The sequence below is a fragment of the Uloborus diversus genome, chromosome 1, assembly GCF_026930045.1.
Source record: "Uloborus diversus isolate 005 chromosome 1, Udiv.v.3.1, whole genome shotgun sequence".
Lineage (NCBI taxonomy): Eukaryota > Metazoa > Arthropoda > Arachnida > Araneae > Uloboridae > Uloborus > Uloborus diversus.
The window spans coordinates 10,267,298-10,295,109 of record NC_072731.1 but is presented as its reverse complement, the minus strand read 5'-3'; the positions used below and the strand labels follow the sequence as shown (position 1 = coordinate 10,295,109).

At 34.2% G+C, this 27,812-nt stretch overlaps 1 protein-coding gene across 1 annotated transcript; it reads right to left on the bottom strand.

The window, feature by feature from the left end:
- Positions 1–2,348: 2,348 nt before the first annotated feature.
- Positions 2,349–27,545, bottom strand: LOC129234419 (uncharacterized). Its single transcript, XM_054868416.1, has 5 exons — positions 27,281–27,545; positions 19,752–19,954; positions 14,935–15,094; positions 13,257–13,403; positions 2,349–3,682 (listed from the first exon to the last, which is right to left on the bottom strand). Exons 1-5 carry the CDS (start codon positions 27,490–27,492, stop codon positions 3,589–3,591), a joined length of 816 nt encoding a protein of 271 aa, XP_054724391.1. The 5' UTR covers positions 27,493–27,545; the 3' UTR covers positions 2,349–3,588.
- Positions 27,546–27,812: the final 267 nt, after the last annotated feature.

The following is a 27,812-nucleotide window of genomic DNA, read 5'->3' as shown; positions in this document are numbered from 1 at the left end:
CACCTCGTTCGGAAACAGCATCAAAAACTATCCTCCGTAGTATTTTTGGAACTTCAATTATGAAAAGTTAAAGAGTTAGCGTGGGGCGAAGGGGTACGTATTTCTATCTGTTTTTCAAAAAATCGATTGGAGACAGTCTATGAGTCTCATTCCTAACCCAAACTATAACTATAAATATGGACTATAATCACATTTATAAGACTAAAATTTCTAAAAATAGCCTTGGATCCACACGTACCTTTCTTGCCCCTAAAATATCACCAAGAACTGTAAAACTGCGTTTTGAAAACTGCTATTTCAAATTTTTTTCTGGGGCGTGAATCCCATTCCAAACCAGTAGCTGGATTCACCCATTGCTTCTAATATCGACTTTCGTTTAAGACTTTTTCTGCAGTTTGAAATGTTAAGAATTGCCCATCCCCTAATCTTACTAAAAATGGTTTACATCGCGTTTTTTAGGCTTAAAAGTGTGTCCCACCCTAAAATCATTTTCTGATTTCGCCACTGCCTTGTTATTCCGGAAATGCCTCCCCTCTCCCCTCCCCAGATCCCTCTTATTGTTGCACCCCCAAATATTTCGGCATAAATCCGCCTATGGTTAATTGTCGAGTGTTTAATACATATCACGATGCCGAATTGTAATTATTCGTAGCACACAATCATTGGGAGTTGCATTTTCTAATGCAGGTTTTGCATAACGAGAAACAGTATTCGTCAACTGTTTAAATAATGATTTCGACGCATAATATCCAACACAATTACCATTTCTGTAGGGAAACTATATAAATTTTATGCTTGAAGATGTACTCCATAGAGTTAAACAAGCACACTGATGTCCAAATCGAGATTTTACACCAGATATATATAACGAAGCTTTAGAATTGACTGAAGATTTTTTCATTTCAATTTCAAATTTGTTGTTTTGTTACTATGGTGTGATATCACCTGATCGATTGGTCACCGACTTAGTTAACACTGATCATGGCCCCACTGAATGCGCTGCCGCTTAAGTATTCAGTGGGGCCATGCACTGATTTACCACGGGAAAAAACAGTGCAATGACGCTATCTTAGTTACTATTATTGTGAATGATGAGCCATTACTGACAGCTGAAAAAAAAATCATAATCAGATTGTGCTGACCGTTGATGCTGAACAAGGCTATACAGTAGTAGATAAAAGCCTAGCCGTAAACATTCCAACTGAATTTTTAAATTCTCTGTATATACCAGGAATGCCACTAGACGATTTCCAGTTGAAAATTGATTTACCAATTTTCCTTTTTCACAGTTTAAACCCACGTAGTTTTTTGCAACGGTACACGTTTCTTCATCAAAATGTCAACAATTTTGACGGAAAAGTTTTAAGGACAAATTTTTGTGCTGCCACGTAGTCCAATAATAACGTCATAATTTTCAAACACATTTGAAAGGCTTCAATTTCCGATTTGTTTATCTTTCGAAAAGATCATAAATAGATCTCAATACCAAAAATTGTCTACTTTCGGTTTGGACTTGAAACATACATGTTTCTTTCATGGGCCACTATCCGTCGCCTACTCACAAGTGGGAAAGTTATCATACCTATTCGTGTTAGCAAAAGACAGGTTAAGCAAGAATATTGTGCACAACTTAGTGCTTAGATAATTTTCAGTTTTCAAATAATCGAAGCAATAGATCGAAGTCAATGTTGTCTACCTCATTTATAAAATTTAATTTTTTATATGTTTTTAATTTAGTTAATGTATTTTATAAAGAAGTTATTGGTTACAAATAATAGAGAAATCTGAGATGAATATTGATTTATGCTTAATTTCTACGTTCCAATATTTTAAAATCAGTTTCGATATTTACCATCACTTTCAAGTTATTTTGCTTTTATTTTTGGCCGAAGCCATACTTGCAAAATTTACTAAGCGTAAGAATAATGTTTTTACCATTGAATGTTGAGTTAGCACTGACTAAATTCAATAAGTACCTAATTCAGCCAAACCCTCCCGTTTTCAATCTTATATGTTATAAAATTATCTGAACTATTTAAAGCTTCGCTAAAAATATTAATTAGATTCTATCAATCTATTGAGTTAAAGCATATTCTAATCCAAATACTTCGCCACAGCAACGCGTAGCTGGGTCAGCTAGTATATATATAAATTATTAAGTGAATTACAGCAAAACCTTGGCTTACTTAAAGCTTTTAATTAATTGAAAACAAAATGAAAATAATTTTGTTTTGATAACATGCGAAAGAAGTACGACTTTTGTGAAATAGCAATAAAAAAAATAAACTTTTCAAACATGAAAAAGAAAACTACACAAAGCAAACAATGAATACTATATAGTTAAAAGTTTATTTAATAAAACCTTTCTTGATACAAATGTTTTATAAGGATTGGTCTTTACAATGCATTTCTGATATTTGATGTATCCTACGAGTTCATTATGATGAAATAAGTTTTCTTCTGAATGATTGCTGCTAAGTTGAAGCAGCTGTAAGTACAGAAATCGCCGATTTTTGTTAGTGAACTTTTCAGGTGTTACTATATTTTTTGATCAGTTAAATTTTTTGTTTCAAACGTTTTCCAATACTTACAAATATTACATATGAGAAAACTAATGAAATTATAACAGAAATAAAATTTAATAAGCAATTCAGCCTCGAACTGTATGGCGTGTGAAAGTTGCACTCCAAATCATATCGGAATTTCGTTGAAATTTTTTTTAATTCAAACTAAGGTCTTAATGAAAAGAAACATCTTTTATTTCCTAGCTTTTAACAAAGCTAAATAAGCATTGGAAACCCAAATTATGTTATCTTTTTTGGAAAATAATGACAGGTTTTTGTTGTGATATTAATCACTGGAGAGCATAGAAAATTTCCTGAAGAGTTAAACTTTAAACGCTTCTGTAAAATTTCAATTCATCGTATTGAGGCACTCATCTCCTTCCACATGAGCGATATACACTGCTGGCCTGTGAGGTTTTGATGCAGGGGGTTCCAAAATTTATAGATTCGGGTCTGTGTACATGCAAAATTTACAATGACATTTCGCTTTAAAAAAAGGGGGGGGGGGGATCCCGTCCCCTCGATCGCACAAATGATGGGCCTGTGTGAAAGTCCGAAATCCGGTAGATGTTGAGAATAGTCTGAATATCAACATTCCCACTCCAAAAACATCGTCGAAAGACCGAATATTTCCGGTGAATCACAGGAGAAAGTCGACCCTATCAAATTTCGGTCTTTCACGATAACACAGGACATAAGTGTGGAAACAAAAAATAAAAGAACTTTTTCAAGTAATGAGGCTATGATAAAATCGACATTAATCAACACTGACATAATTATTAAAACTTTTAGATAAATTAAATAATGAAAAAAAAAAGTCATTTTTACTAATTTTACCATTTTTGGTAGCACTCAATCTCTTCCAAAATTGTAGCAATTGTTTTCTTATAATTTTTAGCTAAGCCGCAGGATAAAGTCGAACCTGAGCAGAAAACCTGGACACACTGCGAAAAACGCAGTAGATTCGGCTGGTATGTGACACATCCAAAAATTGCTTGACTTGTACCATCTTCGCTTGTTGACTTCAATATTTCAGATGGGTTAATGTAACTTGCATTTTTTTGCTGTTTGGATCTGCACTCCACTTGACACAACGCTGACCGCCATCAACATCCGTTCTGCAAGAGTGAAAAAATATAGACGAATATTCATCCACGAAAAGGAATAGCTAGTAAACGAAGTATTGTAATCGCAAATATTTTCCCCTTAAATTTAGGCTCCGAAAAGAGTTTTCTTGCTCACTCTAAAGGTTGCATTTTTTTCTTCATTGCGTTCCATGTAGTTTTATGCAATTTTAAATCACAGACGATAATAAAAACATCATTTTTCTTTACAATGGGGTCGTTTCCAAAATTTCAAAAGTATTGTTTTCTGAAAGAATGCTTAAAAACAAAGGATCTGACCATTTTTACTTTCAAGAAAGTATTGGATTCGTGCAAATTTTCGAATTTCGAATTTTGACGGATTCGAACTTTTTGAGGTGTGCTGAGTTCATTTCGACTATTTTTGGAAAATGTCTGTGTGTATGTGTGTGTGTGAGTATGTGTGTCACGTCTGTGTGTGACCAGTTTTTTGTGGCCGTTGTACAGCACAAACTACCGCATGAAATTGAACGAAATTTGGTACACATATGTGCCCCTATGTGAACTTGTGCCCATTGGTTTTTGGCGCGAATTCCTCCAAGGGGGGTGGAGCAATGGGACGTTTTTTGAGTTACGCGTGCTTGCTATTCCTCAGGAAGTAACTGGCGGAATCAAACAAAATTTGGTCCACATGTTGCCTCTAACAGGAGCAGGTGCTGATTCAATTTTGGTGTCAATAGCTCAAACGGGGTTTGAATTACAGAACGTTTTTTGTTTCCCCTAATTATTGAACCCTAATTACTGCTATGTGTTCCGTACTGCTATGTGTAGTGAGCTAATAGCCATTGATGAAGCCCTAGACTCTCTGGAGCTTCTCCCCCACGGGACCGAAATTGGGATTCTATCCGATAGCAGAAGTGCAAGACAGCACCTGACCAGATGGCAAAGTGTGAGAGATAGTGTAGGAGTTTCAATACTCACAACAAACTAAAACAACTATCCGTCTCACATCAAATTCACATGCAGTGGATCCCCTCCCATGTAGAAATAGAAGGTAATGAGATCGCGGATACCTTGGCGAAAGCTGGTGCTGCTGAGGTCTCAGAGCCAACGGCAAAACTCACCTTTCAGGAGATCCACTCAAAAATTAAACACAGTTATAATATCACTTGGATTATCCAGCCAGAGCACCATTGGTACAGATGTTTACGACCTGGTGGCTCCCTGACCCCTGGGTTTATCAGACAGGAACAAACAACTCTTGACCGTTCTCGTAGTGGACATCTTAAAACTTTAAAATTTTCGGAGGGGTCGAAGACCTTTCAGACTTGTTCCAAGTGTTCGGTTGAGCAGGCCTCGCTTGACCATATACTGTCGTGCCTGGGGCTCTCTAGGAGGGATTTGACTGAAGACCCAGTGACGGTGCTGGATTTCTTGAGGGTAAACAAACTCATGGACCTGGTCTAGCTCTGCTGACCATGGCCATGGGGGCATGCAATAACAACAACAACAACGTTTTTTGTTGTCAATTGTGACTGCTGTATCTCAAGAAATAACGAACGGAATCAAACAAAAAATTTTTGACAAGTAGCCCTTAGTGGGTATAAGAGCTGATTTTATTTTGGTGTCAACAGCTAAAAAGGAGGTGTAGCACAATCACCCGTTCTTTTTTTCCATTGTGAGTGCCCTATCTCAAGAAGTAATGCTACATTCTAGTTGAAATTTGGAATATATGTGAATCCATACGTAAACAGGCTTTGGTTCAATTTTGACTCCAATCGCTCCAAGAGGTGTTGATTTTTTTTTTTTTTTGCGAATAAAAATAGCTTTATTAATGCAACAATAAGAAAGATAAATCGTAATAGATTGTCGTCTGCGTATTTCTCGTGATTTTAATTGTATGGAAATGATCGGAAATATTATCTCAATGATTTAAAATTTTTAACTGTTGCCATGTTATGTTTGTTAACAAATAAAATATTTGTAATTAATTCAAGCAAGGCTTTTAAAATAACTTTCAATTTTCGCCTCTTTGCTTTGCTTTTACAATAATTCAGACATTGGGATGGTCGTCCTTTTTGCATGTGTAATTTTGTTTTTGTTAGGAATATTGCTTCCTCGTCAAGCATGGGAGGGATCAGAAAAAGGAAAAATATAGAAGAAAGTTTCGGGATGGCCACAACATACTAGTTTAAATAATTTGTTTAAGTTTAATATTTTTAAAAAATTACTTAAGTCGGTACGCTTTTATTGTTGCCGATGACATCACCAGGGAGGCTAAAAGGAAGGAGCTTCATCTCCTTTGGCAACACAGAGAAAATGTGGCATGATTATTTCATCGCCACTGGTGGCGCTTCGGTTCCGTTATGTATCGACTATTAGTCGCGTTCACAACACACTTTTCGATCCCGTAAATCCCCACCCCCGCTCTGCAAAACACCGATGGAAAAATTCCCCATTTCCATGTAAAAAGAGGTTTTCCATTGTATCAGAAAAAGCGGTTTTTACCCAGCATCCTTAGCGGCTACACCCAGCAAGAGGACGAAACTCCGCTTTCTCTCCAGAAGCAAGCAGGAGGAGAAAAATTCCACATATACCCCACAAATAACCGGAATGCGGTGAAAAAGTGGTTTTTTCCGGGGTCGAAAGTGGGGTGGTTGCCGGCAGTCAGCTAGTTTGGGCCGCTGATGTGAAGAAATTGCCGGAGCTCAAGAATTCCACGCGGTCGTCAAGATGGAAACGAGTAATCTCAACTCAAAATAACTTTTTTTTCTGAAATTCATTTTCGATTTTTATATTTATCTCGTGTTTTAACCATTAAGATTATTATTTGTATTATTTTTTAGGTTTTCATTAAGTTATTACGCAATGTACATCTTGGTTATTTCTATATCCTTTTGCTAATTAGTTTTAATTTTTTCCTTCATAAATATGCCTCCTGCATACTGCTTTGTTCCTGGATGCAAATCGGGTATGCAAGCGCAACTCCAACAAACTATGGGGGGCACTGCAGCCACCTTCTAATAGCGGATGAAAAAGGTAAAACAAACGCACGCCGTTGCGTAGAAAATGCTAATAAGCCTAGTAATTTTTGTTTGTATGCATGACTTTTTTGTTTTATTCTTTTTAAATTGATTTTTAAAGTCTTGTGGATATTCTGACCCACGCAGAAAGAAATGAGGATTCAAGAAGCATTACTAAACGTTAGAAATTAATGCAAGACATGTAGTTTGTTGTTCTAAAGCAGCCATTTCCACGATGTTGAATTCGATATTTATAAATTCTTGATGGAACTTCATTTTCATTGTGGAGATAAGAACACTATAAATATTTCATGCATCAAAAACCTTCGTTTACCGGTGTTATCAAAAGAGGAAGATAATACTTCTTTGTCTTGTTTGTCTAACGCTAATTGCTTTATATTTGTAGCTGAATTATTCCTCAAATTACCGAATCAGTTAATTTTGAATTTTTCTGTTTCGTATGTTTCTAATTTTCGAATTATGATTTAATTCTGTCATGCATCATCAATAAAATTCTCACGGATGCATGATGTTAGTTTTCTTTCTAATTGATCTTCCATTTATTTCTTTAAACTTATCGAATTCTGTAATCTTTCTACCATTTTATTCCACACACGATAAAACATAAAAATGGTTTACAACTGACATGCGAAATCTCGTCAAGGGTTCTTTGCTCGCACAATACTAAAACTATAACCCTAAACTATAATCCCACTATTTTGGCGATGAAAATTCTCAGCATTAAACATTTTTTATTACGTTCTACGATAATATATTCAAGAACATATTTTGCAAACTGATCATTCCAACAAAATGCTGCAGTAAAATTAGGTTAGTTAAGTTAATTATTTTTAAACTAGGCGAAGATGAAAGCCCTAATTTTTTTGCTAATGTTATCAAATCCTTATTTAGAGCTTAAATTAAAAAAAAAAAAACCATATTCTTACAAATTCACAGAAAACAATAAAAACAAGTTTACATGGTATAACGTTATCCTCTTTCAAAAAAAAAAAAAAAAAAAAAAGCATCGAACAGACGAGAATTTCATGCTAATGCGAATTTTGTTAATCCAAAGTTTTCTTGTGTTTACGCTTTCGCCATTTACGACAATCATCTCACTTTTTAAAGGGAAATAATAAAAACTAACATTATTTTGAGAAGCTCGAGAATGCCATTAATGGACGAAACAATTTCTGTTGCTGAAAGCAATCTAAGACAGATTGAATGCGTTAATAAATACTCATAACAAACTGCCTCTGTTTACAAATAGACACACGTGGAACGCAATGTTTTACCTTTCTCTTTAATTTTATAAATCACCGTAGAGTAGCGTATTCGAGCCGTGGAGTTGCGAACAGATAAAAGTTGCGAACAGAACTCGAACTGTGATTTCGAGTGATGGAAACTCATACAACTTTAAATATTTCATTGTATTATGTGTATCAATACTTATTTTGTACTTAGTTTCGTTTTTGCTTACTTAATTCTGCTAAAAAACCCTATTTTCTACTGAACTCGCTTTTTTTTTCTTCTAGAATTTATCTTAAAATTGCTTGTGTATATACTGTGTATATTGAAAAAAAAAATGCTTTTTGTTAGTAAATTGTGAACAATTACAAAGATATTGTTATAAGAAAGTGCTCTGCAGTAAAAGGGTTGATGTGATTTATCGCTTGGCATGAGATACACTTGCTACCCCCCCCCCCCCCCCCTATTGAATTACTAAATTGCAATGTTTTGCAAATAACCTGATAAAATAATTTTTCAAATACGTGAGCTGTCTATACTAGGTGAGTATCATGCAAATAAGTAATCAATAATCTAATTAACCCATATCTTCAAAACTAGTTGCTTTATCAATCATAGGTTTCGTTTTTACTTACCACAGTTGCTTGGTTCTTTTATTCAAGTTACTTTGTTCTGTTACTTCATTCCACTTTCTCACGCCCCCCACACTTGCATCTCGAGCGATATTAGCTAATATAAATTACAATATTTCACTATTTAATTTTATCGGTAATTAATTTGTATTTAGATCTGTTTTTTGCTTCCACTGAAAAATCCTACATAGTTTTTTTTTTTTTTTTTTTTTGTAGGCTTTATCATTAAAAACAATTTGAAAAAAAAATACTAATATACTCTGTACAATAAAAAAAAATGCCTTTAGTTAGTTAACTGTGCACAATTACAAAGGAAATGTTACCATCAAGTTCAAGCGTTGATGTGATCTTTCTTATATTTATCCTATTAAGTTTCGTTTTTACTTACGAACGCAGTTTTGCATTTTGCAGAGGTGGTAATGAGCAAGGGAGTAGATAGTTTTAAGAGGCCCGTTGATCTTCACTGGGGATTGTCAATTGACTAGGACCAGTCTAGCTGGGCCCAGAGCCTGTTGCTGGTCGTCACTTATGTATTTGTATTTGTATCTTTTCTTTCCTTTCACATTTTCTCCAGTATTCGCTCATATAACTTTTGGTATTGTGAACTTTATTTAATTCTTATTTAGTTCTGTTTTTATTTCCTTAATTACTCAGCTGCAAAATTTCTTTTTCATACTTTTGTACATTAGGACAGGTCCCCAAATGTGAATCCACCTCTGCATGTGAATAGCATGAACTTGCGAGGTTTCCTTATTTTCATATAACATTCCAAAATTAGTGCTATTTAATTTTATTCGAAATTCACCTTGTTCGTAAAATATTAAATGGAAGCAAAAAAAAAAAAAATGTTGTAGTAGATTAAATCCCAAAATTTTGTAATTTTTCATAGCTATTTTCATTCTTATTTTTTAAATTAAAAACAGTGAAATAAAATTCTCTCATTTACCCTAAAAATTAAATAAACATTAAACTGAAGAATTAAGACAAAAGAAATGCAGTCTACGGATTTTATTAAGAGAAAACATTATTGTCAAAAGACAGCTAAAATCGTTTTTAGTTTTATAATAACAAATAAGTAAAACAGCGATTTCGAACACAAGATACAAGATTAAACATGAATTACTTAACACATAGCAGAGGAATGAATTAATTATCTCGTAAAAACGCTGCTCCCCTGTCCAGTGGAGACATTTATAAGTTGTCAAGCTCTTCTCCTTTAGTGATAGCCAGATCAAGTTCAATTAAAATTATTGCTTCATGAACAAAAATTATACGCATCGAATGCAAATAGTTCAACCGTACGGTGAACCTGTAAGTATTCAATGCTTCTCTGAAGAACTTTCACGGCAAAATTAGCTTTTTTCTTTCAAAATTTTTGGTCTTACATTTTAAAACGCACTTGTGTACAACGCTAGACTAAGGAAGACACACGTAAACATGTCTAGTCTGCTATCATGGAGATTCTTCTCCTCCCTTCTACTCCCTCGACATCACAAATGATGAAATGCCCTTCAGTGTTGCCATTCACAGAGCAAAATATTTAATTCACATCTTTATTCACGTGTATTGGCAACGATATGGTTGATAGCAAGCGTAGATTGCAATTTTAATTCGCTTCTTGATTATCATAGCGTAGAAGATCATCATTTGTGACGTCATCAATGCCAAGCCTTGTTTGAAAAATCGGACATTTAAAAAAATTAATTAAAATATAACTGTTGGGAAAATGAAAGTATTTTCTGGGTCCATGTTATTTTTTTTTGCTAATTCCATCAATTTCAGTGACAAAAAGTAGTATTTTAGACTGAAGAAAACAACCCCATTAGAAGTACTATTCTCTACTTTTACCATAATTGTAATTACATAGGAAATTGTCTGAAATGCTATTCATTTAAGAAGTGTTGCTTCTAACGCTCGTACATGAATACACTCAACCGCTTGAGCAATTAAAAAACATCGATTAGAACAAAAAGGGAGTTGTGTAGGGTTCATACCAGATTTTTTAAAAATAATATCTGTAACTTTAAATTTTTATCAAAAAGATTTTTTTTTTCACGAATTTTCCGCGGTTCCTTTCGGACAAGGGCAGACCCAACTTCTGGCTTTGGAGTCCAAGTGCCATTTTTGGGCATAAATTATGGGTAGGGGGTCAGAGTATGTTTTCGAAATCTGAGCCCCAAAACGCAGCGTTGGCTGTCTTTGATCGCCTAAAACGGTGTCATGCACCTTCACTCCCTAGATCCGTTGAAACTCCAGAACTTTTTTTTTGAAGAGAGGATCTGAGAAATTTAGGTGGGAATTCCTGGATCTGCCACCCTGTTCTGAATATTAGCCCCAAGGGTGTAGTCCCGAAGAAAAAAAAAAAGGAGGGGGGGGGGTGGATGTTTTCTAATGCGAACAAAACATAAGTAAAAGTAAGGAGACGCTTGTGCTGAAATTTTAAAAAGTGAGATCACGGTTGTGTAAAGTTAAAAAATAGAAAGGTCACTTGAGTCTAAGTAATTAAAACAATAATTATAGTTACACTTTTTTTTGAAAATTCCGAGATAGGTTTTCTTGTTCGGTGGAGCTTCTGTTATGGGGTACCACAAAAATAACATGCAGCAGAGATTAGCGTAGTAACAAGATAGTACCGACATTCGCGCTCGTAGTAAACCCTCTATTGTAACTCAAAAGTAGCGGCACGTCCGCCATCTTGGGGCTAAACGCTGCTTTATTCTTATGTCTGCTATGATGTTATAGCGTGTTTTGCCTTTTGATTGTGGTTTCTTATTCACTCCTTGTTAACCCACAATCAAGAAGCACCATGATTAATATGCAAAACCCGCTAGTTCATCATAATAGACAAAGGAAAAAAGCGTAGTTTAGCCCCAAGATGGCGGACGCGTCGCTACTATTTCTACATTTCAGGGTTTTAGCCAGTAGATCTTAGATGCATCATGTAGGGTAGACCGACCAGTGAGTGAACACCATCCAGTGAATGATCCGCTTCACTCGCAAATGGGTTGAGTTCCGGTAGCGTGGTCGCTTGGCACGTTAAGCGCTGAGCAGGTTCAGTCTAGGATTATTGTTTTAAGGCAACCGTTGATGTAATTCATTGTTTTGGCGATATTTTTGAAAGAAATGAAACTTTTGATTTGTTTTTATCCGAATGAAATGTACGACATTTTCTTCTTTTTTTCTGACAATGATTTTTGAATGTTCAACTGAATGTTTTTTTTTTGTTAGACAGATGGATCATGATAGCGTGGTTGCTGGGCGAGTTTGGCGTTAAACAATAGAATTGCGGAACTATTTTTACATTTGATAGATATTATTTGAGGCCTTTTTTTGTTTACTTGGCGAAATATTTTAAATTGCAGTAAAAAGCGCTTCACTCGCTAAATAGAGTTTTAAAGCAACTGTAAATCTAATTTAATGATTTGACGAAAAGTTTTAAATTCCGAAGAAACTTAAATAGTTTTTTTTTTTTTTCGAAAAGATGTGTACGCATTTTATACAAAGAAAAACGATCATTTCACATCAGGAGGGGAGGGGGCCTCAAATTTTTTTTTTTATTCAACGGACTTCCATTAAATTTTTAGCACGGGCATCGCTGTGCGGCTACTGCTAGTATTTTACGATTTCTTTATTTTTGTCTTCGCAAACAACGCACTTTTTACTGATATCTTTTATCTATCTATATCTAAATCTGTATATTACCCTACCTACCTACATTATCTATCTATCTATCTATCTATCTATCTACTACTTATCTATTTTACCGCTCTCACTATCTATCTACCTATACATCTATCTTTCTATATCTTTATCTCTCTTGATAGATAGACAGATAGATAGAGAGATAGAGACATAGAAATATATATACAAAGAGAGAGAATAGATAGGTAGATATGTATGTGTGCTTGTATATAGATAGATGGATAAATAGATAGAGGAAGATATAGAGATAGATGTATTAAAAGTAAGAGGTAAATAGATATATATGTAGATAAATATAGATATAGAATAGGTAGGTAGATAGATAGATCGATAGATTTATTTACAAATAAATAGATAGGTAATGGTTAATAGACAGATAGGTAGATAGAGAGACTGATATAGAGATAGATAGCTAGAGGTAGAGAGACTGATATAGAGATAGATAGATAGATAGATATATTGACAGGTAGATAGACCGATAGATATAGATAGCTGTGGGAAGGGTAAGAGAATGCTTTCCACCTTGGATGATTCCTCTTTTTTGAGAAAGGAGCGGCATTTTTGTCTTCACATTTTTCATTTTTTGTCCGCCTTTTTTTTTTTTCACAACGACGGCGAAATAGGACCCTGAGTAAAGTTTTACTTTTTATACTTCTTTGATTGTCTAATTATAATAGAATCTTAGTAATGTAGTTTTGTTTTGCAAGTCAGAAAACATTCAGCTTCAGAGTGAATTAATTGATATTTTGTTTCCTTGAACGCTTGAAATTGATTTCTTTCTTTCTGTTTTAATAGGCTCCTGACCAAAGCTTCAAGCGACAAAAGTTAACACAAACAAGTATTTCATATACTAAACGACTCTGCTGAAAATGTACCAAAAGTCGTCCTCTTTTTTTAGTAGTTTTGCAGCTGAAAGTTAACGAATAATTTTTAGTTCCCACTTAGACAAGTTTTCAGTTGAGTGTCTTACTTATGCATGTAAAAAAGAAAATGCAGTTTTCATACCTGTTCTCAACGCAGATGAAAGGTCTGTGTTCTTTGAGGCATTGCATTCGCATGATATTGAAATAAAAATTTCCAACCACATCAGCAAATTTGTTCTCTGAACCTTTCAAACAACCGTAGAATTCCTTGTCGCAGTCACAGTGAGACCTGAAAAAGTGAGTTTTCTATATTAAAATTGAGTTTATGCTTTAAAATACTGATCATAAAAGACATTTTTATAATTTTAAATATAATTAATGTTTAACTACAAAATTGTACAACCACCAGCTCATTCGTTCTTCCTTCGAATATGTGAGAACATCAACCATTTTTGCCAAATCAAAAGCATTGGCAAAATACCGTGTTACACAGCTCAAAAGAAGTGCACTATAAAGGAGAAAATTCTCTTCGGAATCACAAAAAAAGGTCTCCGAAGATCCGACACTTTCTATATTGTCATGTGGAACTATAATTTATCGTTGACGAGCTATCTGATGTTTGATGAAAAATGAACAAAAAAGCTTTGTGCTACGTATGATAAAGTGGAAAAACAACGTAAATAAAGCACTAAGGATTAAAGTTCTAAAATGTGCTACATCAAATCAAAAAAATTTAAATGAATGCAGCGAGGAGTTTCCTCTTTTTTCTTTAGACCTATTTCGTGACACTTGTTCTATTGTTCCAAATCATGGGTTTCATATCACCCGAATTCCATTGTGGTTTAAAAGAATTTCAGCGCTTAAAATTGAGCAAATGCTCATAAACTTCATGCTTGCACTAGAATGAAAAAACCATAAAATCACATTCAAAGCACACATATTTAAATTTCGCTTTATAGCCCCATTTCATTTGCATTTCCCTTTTTTTTTTGTGTTTATTTGGCTAAACAGAAGGGCGAGTTCTTAAAGTTGAGCCAACTATATCAGACAATGTTATCAGTGAAAAACTGAATAGTGTTAGCATATAAACAAAATGATGAGAGAAGAAACAGTTGCATATCCGTGATTCTGGTTTTAAAATATCTCATTATTAGAAAAAGAAATTTTTTTAAAAAAATCCTCATGAAAAGTGAGAAGAAAATCAGTGATAGCTAAGGTGTGTAGGGGAAACTAGGAAGGTCTGATCACTCGCCAGATTTGACCCACCCTCTTTTATTCATATTTAAACATTTATTTAACTGATGAGTATCATATGTTAGCATTATATCAAGTAGAATTTAAAGTCGATTCAATTTTCTAGCCATTTTGAAGTAGAATCAAGGAGCAATCGTATGTGATGTCTTTTTCGGGCAAAAAAGTAGGTTCTTCCTATGATGACTTACCCATTCCATAGTCATTTTTCACTGTGGTCATGCAAAATTACTCAGAAGTCAGCACATGTATTGAAAAAAGGGCTGATTTCAAAATCTTGGCTGTCAAAATTCCGTTAAAGAGCTTACAACTGCGTGCAGTACCTTTTTTATCTGAAGTTGCTAACACAAAGTATTAATTATTTTCTCATTGGCGACATGCTAGAAGCATTTTTTTTACACCAATAATGATCGACTAGACTTTGCATCAGTTGAAATGCACTTTGCGACGAATCAAATCCGGGAAGGAAAGCAATAAGTAAGAAAATTACTAGGGACTCTAGGAATATATTTTTTAAACGAATTGAGCCCTACGTTTATAGATAGAAACCGTAACTCTGTACAGCTTACTTTGTATACAATGATAAGTTTATCAGTCCATATCCCGCCCTGAATGACTTCAGTTTGACTGGGCAGTGGTCGTGTGCTCTGCAGCAAGCATCCACGTCGGCTTGACTTCCTAGTTCCTCGAAAGATTCTGCAATGTCTCCGACTCCACACCATTTTGTGCCTACAAAGAAAGTAAATTTTTTAATGTTAAGAAAATCGTTTTCATGCAATTACTAGAATGATTTGCATACATTTTTTTCTATGTCAGAATTTCGTAAAGAATTTAGTACGTGACCATTTATAATTACTTCAAAAGTTTCATCATTCAGGAACGCATCCAGCTCAAAATAGAAGGTGAGGCAGGCCCGTCATTTGCTTGATCGGGGGGTCGAATGCTCTCTCTCTCTTGCGATTTTGGAAACATAATATAACTATGCATCTGTATATGTATTTTTTTTCTCCCACTTTGAAATGCATTGAGCCTTTGCCCCCTAGAAAGTTTGAAAATGACGGGCTTGGGGGGAGGATTTCTATGAATTTAAGCTTTTTCAAGGTGCATGTTGAGGGGGCCGTGTGCTTTAGCAAACTTTTGCATAAGAAAGAACTTTTTTGAGTTGAGTTTGTGGAAAAGGAATGGGTTTTTCGCACAGTATTACCTTCGTTAAGTTACAAGTATGTTAATATTGCGATAGCCCAATAACTTTTCCTTTTCACTGAGTTTCTAAAGAATATACTCTTTCCAAACTAGTAGTCACGTTACTAGAGCCGAGTCCATTGATAAGTTTAGAAATTGAAGCAGCTGAATATTAATCATTTTTCTTTTTAAATCTAGATTTTTGGTTTTATTTGAAATATTTTCTATTTTGGAAAGAGGACTACCCCTCCCTTGCTTCCCTCTGAATACGCCCATGTCATTATCTATCAGCATTACTGTGGAAAGTAATAAATTAATTGTTTACTTATAGGCTACTAGCAGTACCCGCACAGCGATGCCCGTTCTAAAAATTTAATGGAAGTCCGGTGATGTGAAATGATCGTTTTTCTTTGTATAAAATGCGTACACACCTTTTCGAAAAAAAAAAAAACTATTTAAGTTTCTTTGGAATTTAAAACTTTTCGTCAAATCATTAAATTAGATTTACTGTTGCTTTAAAACTCTATTTAGCGAGTGAAGCGGTTTTTACTGCAATTTAAAATATTTCGCCAAATAAACAAAAAAAAAAAAAAAAAAAAAAAAAAAAAAAAAACCATCAAATAATATATTTCAAATGTAAAAATAATTCCGCAGCTCTATTGTTTATCGCCAAACTTGCCCAGTAACCACGCTATAATAATTCATCCGTATAGCGGGGGAAAAAAATACATCCCGTGGAACATTCGAAAATCATCGCCAGAAAAAAAGAAGATAATGTCGTACATTTCAATCGGATAAAAACAAATCAAAAGTTTCTTTTCTTTCAAAACAAATCGCTAAAACAATGAATTACATTAACGGTTGCTTTAAAAGTATAATCCTAGACTGAACTGCTCAGCGCCTAACGTGCCAAGCGACCACGCTACCGGAACCCAGCCCTTTTGCGAGTGAAGCAAAAGGGCTGACTTTTTTCTTTGGCAATAATAAATGTTTCGCAAACAAACAAAAAGGTATAAAATCACATTAACAGTAGCTTTCAAATCTTTATATATTAAGAGCTGCGTTTCTCGGCTTTGCCCAGTCTACCTTGAGAACAAAAATTGTGTCAAATGACATATATTCAACAACTAAATAAAAGAATAACTTAATAACTTAAAGAATAACTTAAATAAAAGAAAAAAAAAAACACCATGCAAAATTACCCTTCCAAACAATGACGACAGATATTAAAATACTTTTAAGAAATTAAAATGCGAAAGATGGATTTTAAAAGCGTAACCATGGAAACATGAAACAAAATAAGTTTAAGAAATCAGATGCAAAATAGACAATGGATTCAAAAAGCGTAACCATGGAAACGCGAAAATAAAACGGTTGACAACCTGAATCAAATGACATATTTTGAAATTGATTTAAAAACGCTTGTAACTTTTTTTCCTTTGAAGATAGAAGCTAATTTTTTCGACCAAAGGTCGAAAGAGATCTGGAGTAAAAAATCTCGCTTTTTTGAATGCTGTCAAAAAGAAAACTGTGGGACGATTCCTCCACTTTTTATTGATAGATTTAATGAAGAAAGTATTGCCAAAATTTCAGCTAAGCCTAAAAAAGTTCGAGCTAAAAACGCAAATTATTCTCGCCGTAATTAAGTTAGAGCATTGAAATAAATTGTTTAGAACGCAGAAAATTCTACCCTTTTTAACGATATATAATATTAATATGTGCAAGTAATTTTTCACTCCTTTAATAGCCAATAATAGGCATTTTACGTAAAATTTGTGTCTAAATTTGAATAAAAAAAAGAACTATTCATTGGATTTTTTTCGAATTATAGCCTATATTACTCAGCAGGAAAGAACCTTTCATATACTGAAAGAATTTTTCAAATAGGTGCAGTGGTTCCGGAGATTACCTCGAATATATAAACACACAAAAATCCGCCCTCTTTCTTTATAATATTACTAAAGATAGCGATCACACTCGAGCGTTGGTGGCTGCTTTTTCTTGTTGTCCTCCATTTGCTCGATAGCGGTATTGACGATGAATGAGCCTGAATTTTAACGGCTGTTAACAGATTGCTGATGTTGGAAAAACGTCACCTATCTACACATATAAAAATGGCTTTAAATGGGGGTTGTTTGTATATGTTCCATTGTTCACCTCCAATTTTAGCACTGATCCTACCTATTGCCAAATAAAGTGTTTTGTTTCCGTTCCTAGTTAATCCGCCATCTCTACGTGGTCAAGCTATATCCAGGGTTTGAACTTAGCAGTCGTTTTGCTCTAAACTTTAAAAAGTCTCTTTCCTCTCTTCGCTTCTTATAATGCCTCAATTGTGATATTTGTCAGAGTTTTGGATTTGTAGTCGTGGAGTTGAGGTGGAACAGATTTTGCGGAAAATAAGTCGCAGTCAAAGCCTCTCAAATTCCCAGAGTCGGATCGGAGTCGGTCATTTTCCCTCCGAACCTACGAATCTGTTAGAAAGGTAAATGAACTTATTTATATGTTGAGGGAAGCACAGACATGTTAAAGAGGGAAACATAAGTCTCATTTTCAGAACCGTTGCTGTTATTGTCAGTCATTTATGTATAACACGTACCCTGGAGTCAAGAATCGGAGACTGACTGATTTTGAGGTAAATGAGCAGGAGTCAAAAGCTCTCAAGATCCCAGAGTCGGAGTCGCAGTCGATCATTTTTCTTTCGACTCCGCAGCCCTAACATTTATATATTTGATGAGTGAGCAGGGTTGCCAGATTCAGGAACAGTAAATACGGGGCAGGCTTCTAGGAGTGAAAAGGAGGGGGGTGGACTTATTTTTGAGAGGTCGCTGTAAATTCAATCTCAACAAAGCATTAAATCTCAAAAGATGTCGCGTATCAAGGTATAAAAATAGTTTTCATTGCGAATGACGACGCATGCGCAGAGTTATATTTTTTCAATATTAGTCAATCAACAAAGAAGCAACCATTCGACTCCTAATAGTCTGCCGCAAAGAAAAAAAAAACACACATACAAACCAAATTAAAATTAAGACATTTTTTTTTGTTTGATATCACATGATTTTCTTATTGCTCATTATTTCACATTTTTTGTTTATTTTTTCCCTTGAAATAATGTCTCGTTCTGTAAAATATTGTTATCAACTCTAATACGGGACTTTTGCCGTCCCGTATGAAAGTTCCCCGGGACGCGGGACACTTTTTCAAAATACGGGACTGTCCCTTGAAATCCGGGACGTCTGACAACCCTGTGAGTGAGCGGCTATTGTAACGCAATGAGCTCGTGGAAATTACTTTTCAGTAAATGGGAGATTAATTATAATTGACTGAGAATAAAATGGAAATTTTTGTCTTCAACCACTTCGCTTCTAACTCCACAATTATAGCGTACAAATATAAAACAAAACCAACACATAAATGAACATTTTTTCCATGAAAGCATGGAAATGCTTCAAGTTTGCGGTAGCAATGGGAACAGTCGGGAGAAAACCGGAAATTTTGGGAAAAATGGTGTTTTTCTTTTTTTCCGATAAAATTTATTTACACTCGGGAAAAATGGAAAATTTTAATATTTCTGACACAAAATAATGTGTTCAGAAATTAACAATATAGTAGGACCTCGATTATCCGAGCTAATTGGGACCGCTACTGCCTCGGATGTCGGAAATCTTGGTTAATAGAAACTTTGTACAAAAACTTGTCAGGATTGCAAATTTCAAAAAGTATCAATAAAAACACAATAGAATATTCTTAAAGGATGAAAATGAACGTATAAAAAGGAATGTTTTACAGTTAAAAAACTAAAAGTGAAAATAACTTGTAGTAAATTTTATAAAGTCAATTAAATATTTTTACAATATCAAGTTTGAAACAGAAAAAAAAAATCAGAAATTTCCGAAAAATATTTTTATTTTAAAATCTAAAATTCATTATTTTATTAAATATACATTCTAGTTAAAAAAAAATGCATAAAACACCTGAACAACAGAGAAATGAAACGTCACATCTTTATCAGGGCTTACATATCTACACAAAATAGACTTCATTATCGGCCCGGTTAACAGAAACTTCGGTTAATCGAGGCTCGGTTAATGGAGGCTCTATTGTATTTGCATTCCAATGCTTTTTTTCTTCGAAACGTTTTTTATGTTCAGTATCCCAATCATTGAAAACACTAAATTTGATAACTTTTTTTTGTGTTACTTACCGGGCATTATTCCATTCCACATATTAGCCCACGGTGACCAAAAGTGAGATGCTGGAGCTTCGGTTGTCGCAACCATCGTTGCGTTGATCGATGGCATCGCCAACCTAGTGCAGTTGTTGATGAGCTGGAGCATGGTTTTGAAACTTGGATATTTGACATCTAGGCCGCTGCCTTTGATGATGGCCTCCGCATCAGATGATTCCCTAGAATGGAAATCAAGATCGTGTTTTGAGATTGGGGTGCATACGCCGCGAATCCATGAACGAGGCTCAAGCTTTCAAATCATCATGCTAATGGGAATTGTTTGAAAAACGGTATTGTGAAAAAAAATGTTTGGTGTTTTAAATTAATAATAGCTGAAGGCAGAGTCTTGACTAACTTAATTCATTGCCAGTTGAAATAAAAGAAAAAAAAAATATAACAAGAAACGGTAAAATTAAAAATTTTAAAAACCCCCGACTGAGTCGCAATTGTAGAATCAAGAGGGAAAATGGAAAATCCTATTAAAAGCTTTCTGCTATGAAAAATCAATTACAGGTATTTTATTTGCTACTAGTGTAGTATTTGCTACAAAATTAAAAATTATCAGTACATTCTCAAATTTACTAATTTGGAAATACATTAATACTATGCTAATTCTTAACACACATTTGAATTAAAAGGATAACAAAAATTTAAACCGCACTTTAATTAAAGGGACTTAATATTAGTTGCACGCAAACCATTAATGTAGCTCATTGTTAGCACAATTAACAAAATTACTTCTTTGATATTAAATTTGTCTTTATTTTCAACTAGTGGTACCCTCTCGGCTTTGCCCGTAATAGAAAAATTAAAAGGTCTTTTGGTTCGCCTGTATATTTACAAATAATTTATGGTGAATTTTCTCGCCAATTGGCTTGTACCCATGTTACGGTTCCACGTTATGATAATTTCGTATCTCGCCAATTGGCTTGTGCCCATGTTACGGTTCCACGTTATGATAATTTCGTAATTTACTCGTCCATCTTATGATATTTTTGTTCTTAAAATTGGAATAGAAGAAGAATCACATCGAATTTTCGAAAAATCGCTTCGAGGTGCACACCCCCATGCTGCAAACTAATTCTGTGACAAATTTCATGAAAATCGGCCGAACGGTCTAGGCGCTATGCGCGTCACAGAGATCCTGACAGACAGAGATCCGGACAGAGAGACTTTCAGATTTATTATTAGTAAAAATTAAATAGAAACTGGCAACAGATAAAAATTTTAAATCATTGCTTTTAATTTCCTTGTCGGCCAACAATGAATTCGGTTATCAATCGCGTGAATAAAGGCTTAGAGTCTTTATTAAAATCTGCTTTAAAAAACGTTATAATTCGAATTCTATGAAACATGGAAGTTTCAAACACATTCTATCAGACGAGGAAAAAATTATCTTTATTTTGGTATTAAATTTAAAAATTTTTAACTATGTTTTCATTGCAAAAATTGCTAAAACTTTTCAGAGGTTTTTAATTAATATCTTCGCTAATTAATGTCATCCGAAGACACAACCTAGCTAAGAACACTATCGATAAACTCTCCTTTCGAACAAAATTTAGGCGCTAGAGTGCTACAGACAAACACACAAATACACAGAAACACAGGTACAGACACGTCAAACTTATAACCCTCTTCCTTTGTGCGTCGGGGGTTAAAAATATTCCTTTTAAAAAAGATAAAGGCATGTTTTTATATGCCACCGGAACCGCTACTTAAAATATAAAATAATGTTTATAATGATATTTAAAACGAATAAAAAATACGAAAAGATCAACTGAAATTTGTGTAACATTTAACTTTTAGAAACGTTGAGTGAACAACTGGCTGTAATTTTTGATTTCAGAAACTTTGAATTTGACAAAAACGAATGCAAGTTTTTTTTTTCAATCTTAAATTTTAAACACGTTGTATTGAAAAAAAAAAAAAAAAAAAAAAAAAAAAAAACGAATTGCAAAGTTTTCTGTTTAAAATACTCTAATTGAAAATGAATGTTAAGGCAAAATGGAGAAATTTCAACATTTTACTTACTAGTAAATAGAAAATAATATCTACGGGAAATGCAAAATGCCATGCATTCTTTTGTCAACACAAAACAACAGCCATTGAATATTTAACCACTTGAACAAAACCGAATAATTACTTTTGTAGTTTTTTAGCGGCGTACGCTTGTAAATTAATAATGTAGATGTTAGAGAAAAGGCTTTAGGTGTTCATTTTCTGAAACTGCAGCTGCTCGTCTCAAATGCAATGCAATTATACTGTACTTGTTTGACTTAAAATGTAGTGAAGAGTATACTTATACAATTTTCAAGTTGAGACATTCAACAAATTCTTTTGCAGTGTTTAATTAGCTGGCAGTAACGAATGGAATAAACAGTGAAATGACAAATATAAGGTGGTCTATTGTAATTTTTATTATTTATGTACTTACTAGCTGCGTTTCTCGGCTTTGCCCGGTCTACCTTGAAAATGAAAATTGTGTCAAGTGACGTATATATTCAACAATCAGACGTAAAAAATAAATAAAACATCATGATTTCCCTTCCAAACAATGACGACAGATATTAAAATACTTTTAAGAAATTAAATCCAGAAAGATGGATTTAAAATGCGTAACCATGGAAACACAAAATAAAATAAGTTTAAGGAATTTAAATGCGAAGGAAAATGGTTCACAATTTGAATTGAATCGAGATTTCTTAAACTTGATTTAAAAAGGCTTGTAACTTTTTTCCTTTCGAGATAAAAGCTTATTTTTTCGACCATTGGTCGAGTTAGATCTGAAGTAAAAATGGTCGCTTTTTCGAATGGCGTCAAAAAGAAAACTGTGGACAATCCCTTCACTTTTTATTGATTCATTTAATGAGAAAAGTAGTGCCTAATTTCAGCTAAGCCTAAAAAAAATCGAGCTAAAAACCCAAATAACTCCCGCCGCAATTAAGCTAGAGCCATTGGAACAAATTGTGTAGAACGTGGAAAATTCTACCCTTTCCAACGATATATAATGATGATTTTCGGCGCATCTTTGTACTGCGTTTCCATGTTATGATAATCAAGGAGCGAATTAAAATTGCGCTCTACGCTTGCTATCCACCATATCGTTGCCAATACACGTGAGTAATAAATATTTTGCTCTGAGAATGGCGACACAGAATGGCATTTCATCATTTGTGATGTCATCGACAAGAAATGTAAACAATGAAAGATCATCGATTTAAGTATTTTTTAAAAAATATTAAACTCAAACAAATTATTTAAAAAATGGTTAGATCCTACGTTTTTAAGCATGTTCTTTCAGAAAAAATACTTTTAAAATATTGGAAACGACCCCATTTTGACTACGCGAAGTTTTGTTCAAATTCACCGTATGGAAGTTAAAACACTATTTCATTCTGGGCACTTTTTCTGAAACTAAAATCAAAGTCCAGGTGAAGTTTTGACAGCGCGAAGCTTTGGCCGCGAAGTTTATACCGCGAAGTTTTGTTCGGCGAAGTTTCGGCAGCGAAGTTTTGACCCATTACCGTTTATAGTACAAAAAACACAAGTCGTAAAGTTTGTGCAAAAACTAAATGTACTTGCAGAATTTTAAAACGCCAAAAAATTACAAAATATTCTAGAGAAGTATTTCAAGGTTCATTAGTGAAGGAAAAATTTTCCAAACTTCAACGCATTTTTTCCCGTAAATCATTCATGAATCAATTTTGAGAAGTTTTTCTTTTAAAGGTCTATTTGTACCTATTTTTGCATGCACCTACGTATGAATAACCGGAAAATCAGTTTTAGCCATTCTTGCAGAACAATTTGACCAGTTTTGTCGTAAGGTTAAAAAAAAAAAAAAAAAAACTTGAATTCTGAAATTTTGAATTCAAATTATGTTTTTCGCAATCACGAGTTGCGACAGGACCCTACTCATTGGTTAATACCCTACTCAATTGTTTCTAGACGCGGCTCCTGTCCCTCCAAGCCTACCTCTCCTCTTGAACGGAGACGTGTGTATTAGTTGTGCATATGTAGGCTCTTGTGTGTATGCACGTTGGCGTGTGTATATGTGTGTAAAGGCGCGTGTGTGTATGTGTGTGAATGCATATGTGTATGAGCGTGCATGTGTGTAGGTCATGGATGCCACCATCACCAACCAGGAGAAGCGGCTACCGGGGGACGAAGTCGCGCCTGCAGGTGACGGTGGGGGTTGAAAAAGGCACGGACATCAAAGACGGTCAAATAAGAATAATAAGCAATCGTGATTGCTCAAAAAAAAAAGTGTTTTTGTAAATCCAAATGATTAGCCGTAGGAGATTGAATTTCGTATGAAGGACTTTCATAGTATATAGTACAGAAACTCGTACTTTACCCTGTCGCAACATAATGTTCCGATAGGGAACTTCATTCACTTTTTTTATCAAGTCGCTCTTCGTACAGCGTTGTTTTCTATTAGGCACCGCTCATTCCATCTCTAGTTGTAGTTAGTTAAATATTTCGTGCCACATTGTGCGACACAGATCTCAGCATAACCTTTTGAGAAACCTAGATTCCTTTTTGATTTCATTTTGCCATTCATTCACTTTTTTATCAAGTCGCTCTTCGTACAGCGTTGTTTTCTATTAGGCACCGCTCATTCCATCTCTAGTAGTAGTTAGTTAAATATTTCGTGCCACATTGTGCGACACAGATCTCAGCATAATCTTTTGAGAAACCTAGATTCCTTTTTGATTTCATTTTGCCATTCATTCACTTTTTTTTATCAAGTCGCTCTTCGTACAGCGTTGTTTTCTATTAGGCACCGCTCATTCCATCTCTAGTAGTAGTTAGTTAAATATTTCGTGCCACATTGTGCGACACAGATCTCAGCATAACTTTTTGAGAAACCTAAATTCCTTTTTGATTTCATTTTGCCATTCCTTGGCATTTCTCACTCTATTGTCTGTGAGATTGGTGGATAGCAAGTCATATGATCCATTGCGGCGTGACTAATGAAATTCATGAAAGTTAAATCGTTTGTTTATTTTCTGCGGACGACAAATCTTATCGCATATTACTGTTGACTTTTTCCCCCGCAAACGTTGCCCAATCACGTTTTGTTGACGTTAGAAATTTTGAATGAAGTCATTACATTTCTAGTAAATAAAAATCATGATTCTTTTTGCGTTTTACAAACATTATTTTCTGATGATTTTTTGAGGATATCTGTTTTTTTCCGTTCTGTTTTAATTTATTTGTTTTGGAAACACTATTTATGTTCTTTTTCCATACTTGTTCAAGCATTATACAGTTTACGATCAATGGCCACCTACACCTTGCTACACGGGGACAGCCGTATAATCCTAAGCCGATATGCTAACAATAGGTAGGAAGTATAGGTAGGGACGGAAAAGAGTAGACTACAGTACAATGAAGAGGAGAAAGAAAATCATCTGTGCAAATTTTTGTTGTTTCTCTTTTTCTTTTTGGTCTCATTCAAAGATTCCTGTCTCAATCATGATTGCCGAAAGAGTGATTTGAATTTGGAAGTGATTACGGCTGCAGTTGTTGTTGTTTATTAAATTTGTTATTAGACTTATTTACTGTTATAATTGTTGTTATTGTTACTGTTATTGTTCTTATAGTTATCATTATTATTGTTATGATTGGTTGTTATGACTAAAGCTATTATTATTATTAATACAAACATTATTATTATTTAAAATAGTTTACTGTCCAACCACGAATCGCATGGAATTTTCAAATGTCCAGATAAGAAGAATCTATGTGAATAAGGGGAAAAAGTAAAAATTTGATGCGCGTATTCCGCTTATTTGAATGACACTCCGCTTCTGCAAAAGCTGACATCGGTAAAAAATAATAGATTCGTCCACTTCCGGCTGTAAAACGGATGCTTGTCTTTCCATACAATCCGTGGTCAGACAGTACTATAATACTTTAAAGAAGTTTTACAACTGCAAAAGATTTCGGTTTCCTGTTTTCAGCTGGAATCATAGTTAACTGTAGGCGTACGGGAAAGTTTCATGTTCTCATTAATTTTTTTTAAAATCTCTGCTCAAAGGTAGAATTTTCAACTTTTGACCATGATCGGCAATTTTTAGCTGGTGGTTTGTACACCTTCAGGTTTCTGCGGGGGTGGTTCTTGATTTATAGACTCAAAATTAGCTTTGTCCAATGAGACGATTCTAACCACATGCATTAGATAAACCAAGCTGATAATGGGGTGGTTTCCTTTAGTCAAAAGAACTACTTTTAGTCATTGAAATGGATAGAATGAGCAAAAAAAAAAAAAAAAAAAAAATTACATGGCCCAGAAAATACTTTTATTTTCCTAACAATTTTTTTAAATTAATTTTTTAAAATGTCCGATTTTTCAAACAAAGCGGATTCTTTATGACGTCACAAATGATGCAATTTGGCTCATCTTTCTACTACGTTTCCACTTTATGATACTCAAGCAGCGAATTAAAATTGCGCTCTACGCTTGCTGTCAACCATATCGTTGCCAATACACATGAGTAAAGATGCGAATTAAATATTTTGTTCTGTAAATGGCAACATTGAATGGCATTTCATCATTTGTGATGTCATCGGACAGAATAGAAGGGGGGCATACTACATTCCGTGGGAAATTTCGTGAGGAAATTGTGAGACCAATTCTATTATGTTCCTTATGGCCTGTGTAACTATGCCTCACCGGGTGTTTTGCCTGAATTTGTGTCAGATGGCCTGTATGACGTCATCAATCCAAGATGGCGGCTGTAATGAGTTTTTGCAATTATGACTCAATTTTTGGGTATTTGGTGATAATTTTCTGGTGAATTTGTTTGATTAATATTCTATTACTTTTCTTATTATAAGTGTAAACAATGAAAGCGCACCGATTTAAGTAATTTTTTTATAAAATATTAAACTTATATAAACTATTTAAAAAATGGTCAGATCCTATGTTTTTAAGCATGCTCTTTCAGAAGAAAATACTTTTAAAATTTTGGAAACGACGTCATTTAATACGAAAGATAATAACCATGTTTTTACAATACCTACGTTTAAATATGATAGCACACTGAGTAACAGAGTTAAGCAATGAAATGACAGCATCTAATGTCCAAAAATGTGTTATTTTGCATTTAAATTAATAAAAATTCTTTTTCTTTTCTTTTTTTTTGGTGAAAATTAAACTTTTTTTTCCCTTCCTTTTATTTTTTTAGTTATTGACAAAAGTGTAATATAGAGAGTCTTGTTAATCAGGTTTACGGGGCCATCGATTAAAACTGGCCTTCCAGTTATTAAACATTTAATATATATATATATATATATATATATATATATATATATATATATATATATATATATATATATATATATATATATATATATATATATATATATATTTAAATTATATATTAGTGAAGTGGAATTAACACTATTGTTTTGCAGGGACGAAACAAAAAATGAACGAAAACAATAAATTTATAATTTTAAAACGAGCATGCATAATTAATAATGTGCGTTGTACTTACTCCATTTCATGGAGTCTGCAATGTATCATGTCACCATTTTCATCAAGTATCACCTCCGCTAATGTTTTGTCGTCGGAAAATAAAATCGGCCTGGGCCTGATGTCATTGAATTGCGATGCCACTCCACAGAAGAAGAAGAGGAATCCGCACGAAAAACAGACGAAGATTCTCGTAGCCGTGAAGCTACCTTCGCAATCCCGGCTGGATGTCATTACCAGGGAACAACCTGGTGACCTGAAACACTACACCTGATCATCACCGTTTCTTCTCGACCGACTGACGTTCCTCCCGCCAACATTAAACTATATTTTACGGTCAAATCTGGCAACGCAGAAGACAAAACGAGTTCCTTGAACTGCGGAAGAAGACGGACAAAAAGTCTTCTGCGTGTTCCACGGAACTTGGTTTATAAACATTATTCTTTGTTATTTAAACTTTGATCGTGGAGTTTTACCAAAAGATATGTTCTGAACCAAAGAGTTTATTTTCCTTCCCTTTTTTTTACCTATTAAATAAAAAACACTTGACGATA